The sequence below is a fragment of the Crocodylus porosus genome, unplaced genomic scaffold (genome assembly GCF_001723895.1).
Source record: "Crocodylus porosus isolate Cpor-Errol unplaced genomic scaffold, CroPor_comp1, whole genome shotgun sequence".
Classification (NCBI taxonomy): domain Eukaryota; kingdom Metazoa; phylum Chordata; order Crocodylia; family Crocodylidae; genus Crocodylus; species Crocodylus porosus.
In genome coordinates, this window is record NW_017728918.1 from 11,525,170 (window position 1) to 11,542,333 (window position 17,164).

Consider the following 17,164-nt stretch of genomic DNA (forward strand, 5'->3'; position numbering starts at 1 on the left):
TCTTTTGGTTCACTGCGTGGATCCTCCTCTCCCTCCTCAGCCCATAGCCCAAGACTGGGAGGATCGACGAAAACACCACCTGAGCTCCCAGACCCCTAAGCCCCGCTCCCAAATCCCTGTAGTGCCTTATGACCTGGCTGGGGGTGCTCCGAGCCGTGTCATTGAATAGAATCACCTCCTTGCTCCTGCCTGTTTAAACATCCAAGGGTCATGTTAGACCACTTCTGTCACAGCATTGTCCTGGTGCCCTGCCAGGCGACTTGTCTACTGTAAGCCCAATTGCCTTGTGAAATCAGTTCTGACATTAATGGAAATGGGAGTGGGGTCTAATCCATCTCTGTGTCCAGGATGTTCCCTGCTCAGCAGGTACAGCCTGCATCCCTTGTTCCTGGACTAGTCTTGCATTTGGCTTTAATGCCCAGTTTGTCTGAAGAGACCCAGTTTCATCAGGTGACCTGGATTCCTGCCTGTCTGCTGTGTCGTCAATTATGCTTCATTGGTTCTTACCCAAAATTCTCACCTCAGTTCTATGCAACTTCCAGGTAAGTGAAAATGTGGATTAGTCTCAGACCTAGTCCTGATCCTTATGGAACTCCACTAGAAACCTCTGTCAGATTTTCCATTACCTCTTCAGAGATCTGGCAGTTAGCCAGGTCTTAGGCTTGTTAAGTGGATTAATTAGTATCAGTTTTTAATTTGGACATAGCGTAGTATTATATGTGACTTGGCCAATAGAGTGTCTACAGAAATCAAGATCTGCTGCATTTTTAACAGTTACTTTTATCAACCAAACCTGTAATCTCCTTAAATAATGAACTAGATCTCAACAGTCCTTTCCATAAACGTGCAGGCTCTATTGCTTTGTCTGGGTCTTTCGCACTGTGCTGTTCACCGCGTGGTACTGCTCTCCCTTTTGGATATCAGCACAAGATATTCACTACTTACGGAATTCCCCCAGAATTCAAATTAACACCAAGAGAGCTATTTCTTTTCCAGTGCTCCTGGGGACCCTAGGTGCAAGTTATCTGGACCTTATAGTTTCATAGATGTTAGGGTCAGAAGGAAACTCAGTAGGTCATCAAGTCCGACCCACTGCCTTGGTTAAAGACCACCTCTGGAGGAAGCTTATTCTACTGTCTGGACGCCCTGACTGTAATCCCAGCTAGGTGCTTGCCCAGTCTCCTCTTGAAGACCCCTAAGGTAGAGGAGAGCACCACCTCCCTTTGAAGCCCATTCCAGATTCTGGTAACCCTTACTGTAAAGAAGTTTTTTCTAATGACCTGCCCGTCTTTAAAATGTTTCTCCCTAATGGATGTTGCTGAATGGTCTCCAGGGGCTCTGTGGACTTGCCACTAGAAAGTTAGTGACATACTTGCCAGTGTGTATTGCAGGTGTTTGAGAGGGAACAGAGGAGTGCTGGGGTGCAGAGTGGCTCCAGCTCCAGGCCTGGCAAGGGAGTGTGCCCAATGCAGTGGTGCTCAGCCTTGGCCCTCAGCGCTCCCCACAAGTCTGGAAACTTGACTGTAGGGGAGTGGTGGCTAGAGAGACTGCCATTGTTCCCCTGCTGCTACAGGTCCAAGCCCTGTGGGCCAGATAATGTGGTACTGTGTGCTGGACTGAGTCCCTGTGCTGGGTAAGGTGGCAGGGCCCATATGGGGCAGTACCATAGATTCATAGATTGTAAGGCCAGAAGCGACCTCAGAAGATCATTGGGTCCAGTCCCCTGCACCAAGTAGGAAAGATAACTGGGGTTCAGGTGACCCCAGCAAGGTGACTGTCTAGTCTGCTTTTGAAGATCTCCAGGGTAGGTGATTGCACCACCTCTGGAGGGACCTTGTTCTACAGTCTGGACACCCTGACTGTAAAGAAGTTTTTCTTAATGTTGAGTCTGAATTGGTCTTCCAGGAGTTTGTGGCTGTTACTCCTAGTTTTCCCCTCGTGTGCCCTGGTGAACAGTTGCTCACTGAGCCTTGGATGTACTCCCCTAGTGTAGTGGTATGCTGCCACCAGGTCCCGTCTCAGCCTTCTTTTCCTCGGGCTGAAGAGTCCCAGATCTCTCAGCTTTTCCTCATGTGGCTTGCTATGTAAAACTGATCATACGGGTGGCTCTTCTCTCGACTCTCTCAAGCTTGTCCATGCCCTTGTTAAAATGTGGTGCACAGACCTGGAGGCAGTACTCCACCTGCAGTCTCACCAGTGTGGAGTAGAGCAGAAGAATCACCTCCTTGGTTTTGCTGGAGATGCATCGATTGATGCATGCCAGAGTATTATTTGCTCTACTGACTACAGCATTGCATTGCTGGCTCATATTCATACTGTGGTCTGTTACCCCCAGATCCCTTTCATTCATGGTTCTAGTCAGTTTAGTGCTTCCAAGCCTGTAGGTGTGTTGGGGGTTGCTTGTCCTGAGGTGGAGCACTTTACATTTCTCGACTTTACATTTCTCGATCGCTCACCTAGCCTTCAGCCCAGAGCAGTTAGGTCCCACTGCTGGACCCTGTTCCTCTCTCTGCTGCCCACTCAGTTTCTTCCTGCTTGACTTTCTCTGGCTCCCTTTTTCATATGCCATCCTGGTGGAGCTAAGATTTTTCTGAAGGAGGGGTGTGGTCAGGATTGGGCCCTTGGCCTCTGGCAAGCAGAACGTGGCAGGTGCTGCTGCCTGCCTGCCCAGCTGGGCAACAGGGGCTGGGCATCCTTGCTCCCACAAGATTAGGCCCTCGGTGGCCACACGGGACAGAAGTGGAGAAGAAATCAAGCCTCTTCCCCCTCCGCTGTTCCTTCATCTTGTTTTCTGCCCTCCTCTAGCTCCTGCCTTTTGTTGTCTGCCCCCCCCCGCTTTGTTACCCGACTGCCAGGCTGGATTCCCGGACTACAGCGGGGCTGTCTGAGTTCCCGAGCAGCCAAGGGGATGGCTTGGCCTTGTGGGCTGTGATGCCCTGCCCCAAGAATCAGAAGGAGGGGAGCCCAGAGACTCTGGCAGTAGGAGAGTGATAGGGGGAGCAGAGCCTGGAGGCCACCAGTTGGACAGCCCTGGGCTATGTAATACTGTAAGAGATTCTGTGATCACCCAGTTGGACCTGCACAGCTTGGGCCCACAGGACTTCACAGAATCAGTTCCTGCTCAAACTGGAGCAGAGTTTTTAGAAGATGCCCTATCTAAACCTGAAACTGCTAGTCCTGGAGCCTCTGCAGCAGTGGAGGTAAGTGGTTCCAGTGACTGATTGCCCTTTTAAAGAAAGCTGTACCCTACTTAATCCATATTTCTCCACCTTTCTGTCTCCAGCCATTGGGTCTTGTTATGCCTGTGACTCAAGCAAGTCTGAGCAGATGCATACGGATTTTCCAGAGGCTTATAACTTGGCCACACTTGGCAGTTTCACAAGCACAGTGAAAATCACATCCCTGCTAAATGCAGTTTTTTTGAAACAACAGAATTTTATGCCAAGACTCCCCCTGGAAATCAGCGTGAGACATGTAGGCAGCGTGAGACATGTAGGCAGCATGGGAAACCAGCTGGTAGAGTTGGTTGGCCAAGTTTATTAGCACCTGAAAAGTCTGTAGGAGAAAGTGGTGAATGCTGTGAGCACATTGTATGCGGTGGTTGTAGAATCAGTTCAGCTCTGGTTTCTTATTCCTCTCCCACCCCCATTCCCGAAGGGCTTGAAGTTAGATATTGGGCCTCATTTTTAAGACAGCTGGGATCCTAACCTTGATGTGGGATCTCTGGGACTCCCCAGGTACACGTCTTACAAAGCATCTTGCTCATTTTCTGCTGCTTTTCATGAATTGGGAAGCTTCTGTTTTTCCACAGTTCAGGACCTGGGGGTTACAGTGGACAAGAAACTGAATAGGAGCCAGCAACGTGCCCTTTTTGCTAAGAAGGCTACCGGCATCCTGGGCTGCATTGGGAGGAGCGTTGCCAACAGATCAAGGGCAGTGATTCTTTCCCTCTATTCAGCACTGGGGAGGCCACACCTGGAGCCCTGTGTCCAGTTTTGGGCCCTCCACTACAGAAAGGATGTCGATTTTGGAGAGAGTCCAGCGGAGGGATTTGATAGCAGCCTTCAGCTCCCTGCAGGGGGTTGCAAAGTAGATGGAACTGGACTGTTCTCAGTGGGGATAGATGACAGAACAAGGAGCAGTGGTCTCCAGTTGCGGCAAGGGAAGTTGAGGTTGGATATTAAGAAAAACTGTCATGATTAGGGTAGTAAAGCACTGGAACAGGTTCCCAGAGAGGTGGTAGGATCTCCATCCTTGGAGGTTTTGAAGACCCGGCTAGACAAGGTCTTGGCTGGGATGATGTAGCTGGAGCTGGTTCTGCTTTGAGTAGGGGGTTGGACTAGATGTGACCTCCAAGGTCCCTTCCAAACCTCACTGTGTGATTCTAAGGGCGTGGGATTGCTGGCACAGGTTCTGCAGCAGTGGAGTTCCGAGCTAGCTTCTCTGCCTTTCCCTTGGGAGCTTGGAGGAACCGAACTGGCAGAATCCTGCTTTGCTTCATGCTGTCAGCACAAGGCTCATGTGAGAAGGTGGCTTCAAGGAAGCAGAAGTATTGTTTTTCCTCAAGGGAAAGGTGACACTTTCCAATATTGTTCCTAATATCTAACCTCAACTTCTCTTGTTGCAACTGGAGCCTATTGCTCCTTGTTCTGTCATCTGCCTACAGGGAGTTGTACAAAATTGATTTGGAATATACTTAGTTCTTCAGAGTTTAACAAGTAAATAAAATTCTGGTTTATTAACATGATCACAAGGAAGGAATATTTCTAGTCATAACTGCAACATTTTTATAACATTTTTGTATATTTATAGTGTTTTATTTTTTCACATTGTAAAGGATTTTTTTTATTTAGATGTAGCAAAATATATCTTCATTAAGCTTCTCTTATTGCAGGCAGATTTTGCTCCCAGACACCAAATCTAGTCTATAAGTGACAGTGAAGCAAATAAGTCGAGAAATATTTAAGTACAGTCATATATTAGGCAATTTCTGGCTGCTGTCCATAGTTTACTGTGACACATGTCATATGTAAGCTTGGTGCAGAACAGTTCTGTGGTCTGAGGACTGTTGTAAGATCTGAAACAGGGCAGTGCAACTATTCTTCCCTACCCTCTAGTCTCCAGAGAGCTAGTGTAGAGTAACCCCAGGGGCCAGTGTGCCCATGAAGTCTGACCTTCAGCATAGCTCAGACCACAGAAACTATGCCTTCTGCATCCAGCCTGTCGCTTCTGGACCAGCAATTCTCAACCAGGGGGCTGCGCAGTAGTAAGACCATGAGGTGTGCCAAATGCCTATGCATGATTTACAAAATTACCCCAGAGGTTTCAAATAAGAATTCAGTGTCCAAATCATTCTTCCTAGTCATGGCCTTTCTGTGGTCTTTGCAATAGAAGAATTGCTTTAGTACTACTCTATAGCCAAAGAACTAGTGTGAGCAAAGAGCCCGCATTTTCTGATGGGTGCCTTGAGTCTAACAAAGTTGAGAACCGCTGTTTTAGACCACCATCCGGCCTGTTGAATGACCCCCAAGAGCAGTGCACAGACTCCTCCATGTCCTTGAAGATGACATTGTTGAAAGGTTTAATTGTCCCTAGTCAAAAAATGTGCTGTATTTCTGGTCACAATGCCTGTAGCTCCAAATTCTAGCTATTAGATCTTGTTTACGGAGCTACTATTACATCTCTTACGGATTGCAGCTCATGTCAACCTTTCCAAGCCAGATACCAGGGGTACTGGTCTGTCATTCTGCTTACCCTTCATAAATATAAAGAAAAAGACCTGAGAGTGACAGGAGCCAGCAGTGTGCCCTTGGTGCCAAGAAAGCTACCGGCATCCTGGGCTGCATTGGTAGGTGTGTTGCCAGCAGGTCGAGGGCAGTGATTCTTCCCCTCTATTTGGCACTGGGGAGACATACATGGAACCCTGTGTCTGGTTTTGGCCCCCCCCCCCCCAACTACAGAAAGGATGTGGACACATTGGAGAAAGTCACATAGAAGGCAACAAAAATAGTTGGGGGCTGGGGGACATGACTTATGAGGAGAGGCTGAGGGAACTGGGCTGATTGAGTCTGCCGAAGAGAAGAGTGAGGGGTATCAAATAGCAGCCTTCACCTCCCTGCAGGGGGGCTGCAAAGAGGATGGAGCTGGACTGGTCTCAGTGGGGGCAGATGACGGGACAAGGAGCAATGGACTGAAGTTGCAGCAAGGGAAGTTTAGGTTAGTAATTAGGAAAAACATTCTCACTAGGAGGGTGATGAAGCACTGGAACAGGCTTCCCAGAGAGGTGGTGGAAGCTCCATCCTTGGAGGTTTTCAAGACCTGGCTAGACAAAGCCTTGTCTGGGTTGATGTATCTGGGGCTGGTCCTGCTCTGAGCAGGGGGTTGGACTAAATGCGACTTCTGAGGTCCCTTCCAACCCTCATGTTCTGTGATTCGATTGCTGCCTCTGCAACAGTATTTGCAGCCCCTCCTTAATTTCTTCATTGGCTCAGGCTTCTTTGAAATCAGCATTTAAAAATTTAGGGAGCTTAGTGGTCACTTTCTTTTAAAACGGTTATTGCTCCTGGAGACTTATAGCATGTCACGATTGCTGTTGAGAACTTTCCCAGGTACAGGGATTCAGATCTGAAGTTTCTCTTTGGTTGAGAAATGTTATTTGATTTGGTGCCTAGGGCATCTGGGCTGGAGCCAACATGGGTCTTGTGTCAGCTTGGGGAGCCTGTTCTGGTGTCAGGGTTGTCTGCAGCTGCACATGCTGAGCCTACAGCAACTGGCAGGAAGCAGATGTGAAACATCGGATGCTGTGAGTCGATGCTGGTGTAGGAATATGGTGCCATGTCTGAACTGATGGCACTGGGCAAGCAGAGAGCAATCATGTTTAGTGGCCTAACGTGGGTACTTCTCCCCAAGGCCTTTTCTGAGGGCCACCATATGGGAGCTGCCCCAGTTGTGGCTCTGCCTGATGCCTTGGCATGCTACTGCCCGTGCTGTAGTTGCATATAACCCTGCACAGTGACACATGGCTGCTGCCATGAATCCATCTCAGCCAAGTGTGCTTGCAATGAGTTCAGCCAGGGCAGCTGTTCTGCTGGGGGCCCCGCATAGGCCTCAAGACCCGTGGGTCTCCTCAAGGAGACCAGGCCCTGCTTAGAGCAGCATGCTGACAGACCATGCTTCATGCCTGATCCCCCATTCAGAGCACTCAGTGGTGCAAGCATTTCCAGGTGGGATGCCGGGACCATTTATCCATGAAGCTCCAACATGATGTGAAGCTGTCGGTTCTTTGCCCTAAGGGCCCCACTTTGCTGATGTTTGTCTTGGCTGACTTCCCAAGCCACTAGCCTCCCTGGCCCACATGGGCAATGACCGGGCTCCTCGCACTTTGGCAGCAACGTTTATGAAGTCAGCCGGCAATGTAAGCGTGTAGACATCAGCCTCCTGTCCCCTCCCTGGATGATCAGCCACAGCTTGGCACTCCCTGACTGCTGTGCGTGGGTGCCCCAGTGGTTCTCAGCCTTTTTGAGACTCAAGGCCCCCTCAAAATGTCAGCTCTTAAATTTTCCCTCATGTTTTGCCTACAGAAAAATACTGGTGCAGTTCATCTGTTGCAAAGAGCTCAGAGAGACTGCAACATGGCAGGACTGTTTTAATGCTGTAAAGGTTTTTCAGTCTCTGGGTTTATCTTGTACATCCTGTCTGCTCCCCTAACAGTGCTAATGTTGCATGGCACCCTTAAAGGGATTTCAAGGCCTCCTAGGGTGTCGTGGCACCCTGGCTGAGAGGGCCTGCTCTGGACTGTAAGCTCCTTGGCTACAGGGCCCTGGCCTCATGTGAGCATACAGCACTTCGCACAGCAGCAAAGCTTGCACAGAAGTGACACAGCTTGTATTTCAGTAGGATGCTCTTTGGGAGGTGACTGGTCTTCTCTGACAAAGGTGTGCCGGGGTTGCCTGTCTTAATGCAGTGCTGGAAGGAGCTTGGATTGCTGTGCCAAGCCTGCTGATGAGAACAGAGCAGACGTGACCAGAGTATGAGCTGTCCTGGACTCAGCAGTTGCTTGAGCGGGGAGCTGCAATGTAGAGAATATCCCCCTTGGTACAAGTCTCTCTGCCTGCATCTCCTTGGCTGCCCCCATAGGAAGGCCTTGCAGGGACCAGTTGGTTGTTGTGGTCGCAACGGATTACCCAGTTTTTCCTCTGCAGCAGACTTCATGAGCAGCTCTTCCATGCTGGTTGCTGGAAGTAGGGAGCTGTATAGCAGCACATGGCCATCAGATGACTGAGCTGTGGTCAGCAGTGCTGAGGTGAATTACCTGGGTGTGGAGACAGCCAGCACATTGCAGCTCTCAGCAGTGTGCAGCTACCCCTTGCTCACCAGCAGGTAGTTTTATACTGGAATGGAGCCACTACCACCAGTGTAAGACTGCAACCTCTGCTGCACTCCTCTTGTGCAGCACAGTTGGCTTTATCCACAGTAAATGCGTGCCTGTGCCCGGACATGTCTTCCCCTGGTTTTTAGCTGCACTCCAGCTGTGGCACTGCTGCTCCACAGCTCGTTTGCTGGTGGGCAGAAAACATTATCGATCGGTGGCGCCAACGGATGCCCCTCCTGCCAGGCTGCCATAGAACAGTCCCATGTCTGAGGGTGGAAACTTGCGCCTGTCACCAGTGGCTTCTCAGCTGCTCACACTGTATGGTCCCGTGCTTTCTGAAGACCTGTGCAAGGGCAAGCAGCGCCTTGCTTGGTGCCGTGGGGCTGTCTGCATGTCTGTCTGTACTGGCCTGAGCTTTTGAGGAGAAGTTTGTTCTGAAGAGCTTGATGCTTCTGTCTCTTGGCCTCAGCTTCATGGCACTTGCCTTGAGTTAGTGGCGATGTCGCCACTCTCCCAGCCAGAGCGCTAGGGTGCATAGCTGGGATGGGAGGATTCATAGGGGACTGTGTGCCTGGATCATGAGATGAGCTGGTGGTGCTGGACCCTCTGGCATCTAAACAGCAGTGCAAGCAGCATGGTCTGTTAACCTGCGGCTGCTGCCTTGGTCTCCCTCTGCAGAAGGGGATCACGTGCCTTGGCACTCATGGGGTGGGAAGGCTTGAGTGTAAAGCAGCTCCATTAACTCCCTGGGACGTAGGTTTTCCACACCTTGCTGTGCTGTGGCAGGGAACCACATCGCTGGACATGGCAGCAGCCAGGGTGTCCTCTGACCTACCACCCCATGGGGGCAGCTTACCTTGGGCAGAGGGGCGGTAAGTGGCAGTGTTTCTGCATATCCACGTGTCTGCACTTCTTGTCCCGGGTCAGATGAGTGCTGGGCATTGGAGACATAGACCTGATCACGTAATCTGGGGTGTCTGCTGCAGTGGCCCCTGCTGCACTCGGCGCTGACGGGGCAGGCAAAGCAGATGGGTTGGTTAGTAGTATCCCATGCTCCTCTGGGACCTAGCTAATGGGTATTAGCATGGGCCATGTTTTGGACATAGCTGTTTGGTGTCTCGTTGGTTGTGGGCTGTGAAATTGGTGGGATTGGCTAGAGAAATAAGATGGGAAAGTACAGGAAGCCCCAGCGCTGTGAGCAGGAGCCCAGGACTCTGTTTTAGGTGCTTGCTGGTCACTCAGGGCGTGGCTGGGGCCTAGGTGTCCTGTCTTCCTCCCTCTGGCCAGCTTGGGCTCCTCAGGGTCAGGCAGCTAAAAGCCCCGTGGTGTCAGTGCTGGTGTGCACGTGGGTCCCCAACACTGTAAGGCGCCCATGAAGCAGGCTGCAGGGGTGAGTTCCTCAATCTCTGTCTGCCAGATCTCCTTCTAGCATGGCTCAGGTCCCACCCTTTGTTCGTGGGACATGCTCTTGGCACAGTCCTGTCCATACACTGGCAGGTCTCTCACAGACTACAATTTGCCCCATGCAAGAGGCTGGGGTGAAAGAGACCCGTCTCCTGTGCCCACTGCGCAGCATCTCCTGCACCTGCGTGATGAAGGGTAGAGGGCTCAGTGCCCTGGGGCCATTAGGAACCTGTGGACTTCCATTCTTGCTAGCGAGTCCATGTCCCTGTGTGGCTGTTGTGTGAGGAGGGCCACGTCTCATGCTGGTTCAGTTGGTTGTCCTTGCCTGAGGAGCACGGGAGCTGCCGCAGTGCCCTCAGCTGCCTGGCAACTGCAGCCAGAGAGGTGTGTAAAGACCCCAGAGCTGGGGGTGGCTTTACCCTGCGGCAGGAGTTTGCTCCCTCCTGGCATGGCTGTAACCATTAGCTGGCTGTTGTGGACAGACCCATGCTGCGTAGGAGCATCAGGGTTGGTTTGCTCTCGATCTCAGCTTTGTGCAGTAGCACTGGATGGTAGCGAGCTCTGCGGTCTGACTGCATTGCATAGTCCCTTCCGTGCCCAGTCTGTTCCCTTGGGGAAAAAGCACAGAGAGGGGGAACCTGCTTGCTATGGCTGCTGTCCTGCGCTGAGCCTAGCCCAGTGCAGCCTGGCTAGAGTGGGACAGGAGCTGCCCTCAATCTGCGGAGACAGGGCAGCAGTGGTGGGGGTGATGTCTCTACCATCCAAGAGGGGAACGGGATTCTTTCCAGCTTTGGAGACTCAAAGGCCCCCATTGCTGCTCCCGCGGTGTGGTCTGCCCAGCTGGTGGGAGGAGGCAGGGAGCTGGGGTGCAGCCACCCCTGCAATGCCACAGCCTGGACCCACCTCCATGTTCCTCTGGTTCTGCTGGTTCTTCCTTCTTTCTTACATTGGGAGGCAGCAAGGCCCTTCGCCCCTCACCAGGGCATTCCCTCCTGTAGGCCATTCGTTCTAGAAACATTGTGTTGCCTCTTGCTTGTCACCCTTGGGGCGACCATCCCAGTCTTTACAGCCCCTGGTCCTGCGTCCCACACGAGGGACCGCTCTGCTGCTCTCCTGGGTCTGTTCTAGCCTGAGGCATCTCTGGACACTGTATAACCCATCCTGCAGGCGGGGTTGTGAGGTGTTGGCACTGCTGTTCATCACAAGGCATCATCTCTTCCTGGTCCTCACCCTTCTCCCTGTGTCTCCCAGCACTGTGCTTGGCTCCTTGACAGGAGCTGCACACAAGCTGAGCAGAGTCTAGCTGCTGACCATGGCCTGGGGCATGAGCTAGCGTGGGCTGGCATCCCCTTGTTTCCTCCAGTCCCCTGTGGAAGCTTCTGCTGCTTAGAGCAAGCACCGCTCAGAGCCATCTGTGCCTGCGGGTGCTGGCGATACTGGCAGCTGCACCAGCAAAGATGGCTGCTGAGCAGGAAAGGAGGCAGGGGTGCCGCTCCTGCGGGCTGGGGCCCTGCTTTGTGCTGGGGTGGGGTGGCTGCTCCACCTGTGCTGGAGGCCATTCCCTGCCACCGGGAGATGGCCGCCTTCTAGCCTGCACTGCCTCATGCTCATGCTGCTGGATTGGTGCCAGTGGGCTGGGCACCATGCTTCCACAGCCCTGGTCTGCAGTGAGGGCTGTGTAGGCTGCGGTTGTGCTGGGATGCCGCGCTGATCTCTGGGCCTGGCTCTGTCCCACTGATTGGCTGGAGCGGGATCTGCGCAAGCACCCCCACCAGCTCTAGAAGGTCCTTGCTTTGTGGCAGAGCTGGCTGGCTGGCTGGCTGGCTGTTGCCCTGAGCTGTGGCTGCTCTCCTGACTTGTCTGCACAGTGTGCGGGGTGGGGCAGGCGGGTGATGCTGTGGGGCTGTTTGCTGAGAGCCTCCGGCAGGCAGTGAAGCCCAGGCAGCCTTGCCAGCTGCTCTCCCTCACTGGGGCCAGGAGCTTCCAGTGCTGTGGGAGCCCCAAATGGGCTGCCTTGGTGAGGGGACAGAAAGGCAGTCCCAGGGGTCTCTGCCCTGCCTGGTGTGGGTACAGCTTGCTCCCTTGCAGCTGGAGGCCTCTGGGACAGCGTGCCTTGAGGGCCGTGGGCAGGGATGGCCGCAGTTTAATCAGCCGTGGCTTCTTCCAGTGGCGCCAGACACGATCAACAACCATGTGAAGACGTGTCGCGAGGAGCAGAAGAACCTTCACTTCTTTGCCCCGGAGTATGGAGGTGCGGCGTAGTCCGGCATGGAGGCAGGCTGTCCCATGGGAGGCTGCGGGTAGCTGCCACCTCCCCCGGGGCTGTCCCGCCTACAGCTGGGCCTCTGAGCCCTGGTCTTTGGGAGAGGGGTGGAAGGGCAGCAGGGCCTATTCTGCCTGGGCTCCCACTGCTGCCGGGACCTGGCAGGTGCATGAGGAGCTGCTGGGAACTTTATTTCTCTGTTGCAGAAGTCGCCAATGTCACCACCGCAGTGGATATCTACTCCTTTGGGATGTGTGCGCTGGAGGTAAGCATGGGCCGTACTCTGGGCACAAGTGAGGATGGTGGGAGGGGCCGACACGTGGAAACCAAGACACTGGCTGGTGGTTGTGCCTCAGCCCATCCGTTTGTGACAGTGAGCTGTTGCTTCTGAAGAGCAGGCGCTGTTGGCACTGCATCTGTCGGAGATGGGTGGAGCTCCCTGCGGGCAGTCCGGGGGCTGCGCCGCTTGCTTCCTGGTGGAGCTTACCAGGCAGGGGCCTGGGCGTCTCTGTCCCATAACGGTCTGTCCCGCAGCTGCTTATCCATGTCGGATGCAGCTGGTGCTGGTGCTAGTACTCAGCCCAGCGGTTCCTGTGCCACAGTTCTCAGCAGGCCCAAGCAAGGAGCTGAGTAGAAAGACTGTCCACAGCCAGTATCAGGCCATTTTGGCCCTGCATTTCAAGGAAGGTGCTAGACAAGCTGCAGAATTAAACTGCAGGGTTGGAAGCCTGGAAGCACAGCTGACAAGCAAGCTTGGACTGGCTGAGAGAAGGGCAGGCCATCGGGAAGCACAATGCTGCTGTGCAGCAGGGGTCCAAACTGCTGCTGCTCCCCTGAGAAGCAGACGGGGAGCAACAGGCTTAAGCTGCAGTGAAGAAGGGTTGCATGGGGTGTGGGGAAACCCATTCTGGGAGGCAGGGTGGCCGGCAACTGAGGAAGCCGTGGGAAGCCCTGAGCAGGAACTGGGCACGTGCACTCTGGACAGTTGGGCTGCCTTCCCCTGCAGTGGGGCAGAGGGGCGGGCAAGGTGACTCCTGCTCCTGCCCCAGGCCTTGGCCTCCCTCCTGCCAGCAGCGATGCAGGAGGAGCCTGGTGGCACAGAGCACCGCGGTGGCATCTGGGGAAGGCAGGGAGGCTGGTGCAGTCCCAGGGGCTGCTGCCAGAGCCAGCTGGGCGGTTGGCTTGCTAGGGCTGATGCATGGGTTTCTGTGGCAGATGGCGGTGCTGGAAATCCAGGGCAATGGTGAGTCGTCTTACGTGCCCCAGGAGGCCATCAACAGTGCCATCCAGCTGCTGGAGGATGGCCTGCAGAGGGTGAGTGCAGTGGGTTTGGGCACCCGTGAGGCCACAGGCTGGGCTGGGCCCTGTCCCCCTGGCACGGCTGGATCTCAGCACAGTTTTCCCTGCCTTGCAGGAGTTCATTCAGAAGTGCCTGGAGCAGGACCCGGGGAAGCGGCCCACTGCCCGGGAGCTCCTGTTCCACCAGGCCCTGTTCGAGGTGCCGTCACTGAAGCTGCTGGCCTCCCACTGCATCGTGGGGCACCAGCGTGAGTATGGGGCAAGGGGCCCAGGCTGGCCTTCCAGGGGGACCCGCTCATGCTGTTCCTTACTGCCTGGAGTTGTGGGCTGCACGGCTCGTAAACATGGTCCTGCCAAGCCAGGGTCACCGGTGATACTTAGGCAGGTGCTCTGCTGGCTCTGGGAGCTGGAGCCAGGCCTCTGCTGTGCCAGCTGCTGCTGGCAATGCAAGAAGGGGACTCGGTGCCGGGCTGACCACGCCCTTCGTCCACAGACATGATTCCAGAGAATGCCCTTGAGGAAATGACCAAGAACCTGGACATGAGTGCGGTGCTGGCAGAGATCTACCACCCCGACCGGGAGGGCGTCAAAATGATGTGAGTACCCAGCCCTGTGCCGTGGGGTAACAGACCCTGTGCTGTGCGAGGGTAAATGGGGGGAGCCGCTCAGCCTGGCCAGGTGCTCAGGGTCCCCGCACCCTGCTCTGGAGAGATGCAGCTCTGGCTGGGGGTCTAGTTATTGCTGAACTTGCGCAAGGAGCGAGAGCAGCCGGCCTCCCTGCCTCCACTGGGGCTCCGTGCTGAGGGAAGCAGGAGCTGTTTGACGTTGCAGGGGGTGGACGCATTTTGAACTGTAGGGAGGAAGAGATTGTAGGTGTGTGGGACATGGTCTTGGGCTGCTCTGTGGGATCCCTTTTGGGTCAAGGCACAGCTCTGGGGTCCCGGGTGGATCAGAGCAGGGACCTGCATGTGGGACCTGGAAGCACGGAGGTGCTTTGTGGGGACCAGAGACATCAGGCTGGGGGCCTAGATAGTGCCTCTCCTCCAGCTTGGGGTGCAGGTGCTCTCCCTCCAGCACTGGGCTGGGCTGGTGGGTCCATGTCTCCTGACTGCTGTGTCCAGATCCACAGCTCCCCATTCCTGGCAGCAGCTCCAGCCTGGTCCGGTGCCTCTGCTCTTCAGAGCTGGAGGCCCCTGCTCATGCTCTTAGTAGCAAGTGGCTGCTACAAGCAGGAAGCTGTGCAGAGCTCCATCGCCCACAATCGGGGAGGATGAGGCCAAACAGCACAGGCCACAGAGCACAGTGGGTGGACAGGGAGCCTGTCTCGCAGGAGACCAGCAGCTTGGCTTGCTCAGCTCGGCAGGAGGGCGCCTCACAGGACGCAGCAGCTCGACTCAGCTCATGGGTGCCACGCCAGGCTTGGGGCAGGTGGTCAAGCTGATGACAACACAGGCACAAAATAAATGAGCAGACGCCGCCCCTGAGCAAGCCTTAGGCTGAGGAATTTGTGGTCTCGCCCCTGCACTCGGGCTAAGCCCAACACTGCACTGTGGGCAGGAAGGGAGTCTCCCTGCTCAGACTGGTCTGCAATGGGGGGTTTTTGTCTTCCTCTGCAGCGGGGGCATGGCCCTGCCTGGGTTTTCTTGTGTCTATTGATAAACTGTCACAGAAGAAGGACGTTGTTGCTGTGGCAGGGTCAGGTGTTGGGTCTCTGTTGTGTCAGGGTTGACGGTTGTCTGGTCCAGAGCTCAGATTATGGAAGTCCAGGCTGTTTGGACATAACTGATCCTGCCTCAGGCAGGGCTTGGACTGGATGTGACCTCCAGGAGTCTGATGCGAGTGGGGATCCAGGCAGATGTGACTCAGCTCAGATTCCCATGCGCTCCTTTCCCCTTTCCAGCTTCTCCCAGTCTCCAGCGCTGGAGTTGGACAAGTTCCTGGAGGATGTGAGGTAGGAGGCCAGGCCTGAGTTCCCTGAGACTGACCTGCTGTGGGGTTTGGGTACTGCCCTGACCTTGTCACACGCAGGGTTGGGCAGCTTGGGGTGGGGGCAGTGCCCGTGCCGTCCTGACTTCCCTCCGCCTCCCAGGAACGGGATCTACCCGCTTACGGCCTTCGGCATGCCGCGGCCCCAGCAGCCCCAGCAGGAGGTAGTGAAGTCCCCCATCGTCCCCCCGTCAGTGAAAACACCGACCCCAGAGCCTGCCGAGGTGGAGACTCGCAAGGTGAGAGTGGCTGCCTGGCCAGGTGCCACTGTGCCCACCTTCCTGCCAGGGCCCAGCAGCTGGGGTCACTCTCGCTCTGCTCACTTCCAGGTGGTGCTGATGCAATGCAACATCGAGTCGGTGGAGGAGGGCGTCAAGCACCACGTAGGTTCCCCTGGCTGTGGCGGGGCTGCACTTGGGGAGCTGTCTGTGCCTGTGGGGGTCAGTGGGGCCGGGCCCAAGGTGGGAGGGTAGGAACAGGCCCGAGCCCTGGGCAGCCGCATCTCACCCACCTGTCTCTGCTCCGCAGCTGACGCTGCTGCTGAAACTGGAAGACAAGCTGAACCGGCACCTGAGCTGCGACCTGCTGCCCAGTAAGTAGCCGCCTTCCCTGCTGGGGCCCGGTGTACTTGCCTGCTTGCTGCATTAATACCAAAGCTTTTTCTCCAAAAATTAGGTTTTCAGAATTTTTGATTGTGCTGATCCCCAGCTTCTTTAACCCTGAATTTACTGCCAACTGATCTTGCCTTGCGTGAGACGCACCGCTTCCTGCTGGTTGTAGCTTGGCTTGCTTTCCATGTTTTGTCTCCAGCACTTAAAATGCCCATTCCTGATCCAGGTGCCTCTAAAGCCATATCTACTAGGCTCTGTTTGCTCCTTCTCTTCATTTCTTCTTGCACTTTTGCGAGTGTGGCCTGTTGTTACGAATTACGCTCTTAAAGCCATGTGCAGTTCGCTCTAGGCTGGGGCAATGATCACACAGAGCAAGTATCCAAAGTCAAATACAGAATCTTTATTCGCTCAAGCGAGGTGCCTCTGGAGAGGGACCCTGCCTACTAGTTAATACTTTTTTATACTTTCTAAGTGCAAAAGCGTTAGTCTGTGATTAGCTCACGCTCAGAAAAATACCCAATCATCTATTAACTAAATCACTATTCTGTCCAGTCAAGCGGTACTGTGGGGGTGAACACCGAAGTTTAACTCTTGAATTACATGCCCCCTATATTTTGTCTCAAGATGTTTCTTTATCTAACAAAAACAAAGCATGCCTGACTTTCAAGGTTCTTCTGTTGACAAGACTCCCCTGCTGACTGGATTCAGCTAGCTTCATATCTTATGAATAGCTAGCTTCAGTAACCCTCACACAGTACCCCTTTTCCCTCCCAGCCGTCTGGTAAGTGCTGTGTCTGCTTTTATGAAATGGAGGCGAAAGGAGAAAGAAATGGGCCTCACTTTTAGCATTACAAAGCCTTGCTTTAACACTACAAGATTCATATATAACACTGTCCAGCTCTCTGGTTTTTTTGTATAAGTAGGAGAGCAGTGCTGCAGTTGGCATACTGTTTTGCGGCCATCCTTTTGGCCACCTCTGCCCACCTCCTCAGGCTGGAGGAGGCACTGACTCTCAGTTGTTCGGGCAGGTCTACTTAGGGTCCCTACTGCAAGCCAACCTCCCGGGTGCGGTAGGGTTTTTGTGCCATAAGGACGGATGAATTCCTTCATGTTGTACCTGCTCACGCTGCCTTGTCTTGCAGACGACAATATTCAGGAGCTGGCGGCAGAGCTGGTGCAGCTGGGATTCATCAGCGAGGTGAGCAGGCCTGGTCCTGTGGGGCTGTGGTG

At 54.2% G+C, this 17,164-nt stretch overlaps 1 protein-coding gene across 1 annotated transcript in view; it reads left to right on the forward strand.

Annotated features, from left to right (window-relative positions):
• Nucleotides 1–17,164, forward strand: part of NRBP1 (nuclear receptor binding protein 1) — a 58,138-nt gene that overhangs the window by 38,663 nt on the left and 2,311 nt on the right. Inside the window, exons 7-16 of the mRNA XM_019538123.1 lie at nt 11,943–12,026; nt 12,245–12,303; nt 13,254–13,352; nt 13,453–13,585; nt 13,831–13,933; nt 15,238–15,288; nt 15,427–15,562; nt 15,653–15,706; nt 15,852–15,915; nt 17,077–17,161. Coding sequence (XP_019393668.1) covers nt 11,943–12,026; nt 12,245–12,303; nt 13,254–13,352; nt 13,453–13,585; nt 13,831–13,933; nt 15,238–15,288; nt 15,427–15,562; nt 15,653–15,706; nt 15,852–15,915; nt 17,077–17,161 — 868 coding nt within the window. The remainder of the gene's footprint in view (nt 1–11,942; nt 12,027–12,244; nt 12,304–13,253; nt 13,353–13,452; nt 13,586–13,830; nt 13,934–15,237; nt 15,289–15,426; nt 15,563–15,652; nt 15,707–15,851; nt 15,916–17,076; nt 17,162–17,164) is intronic.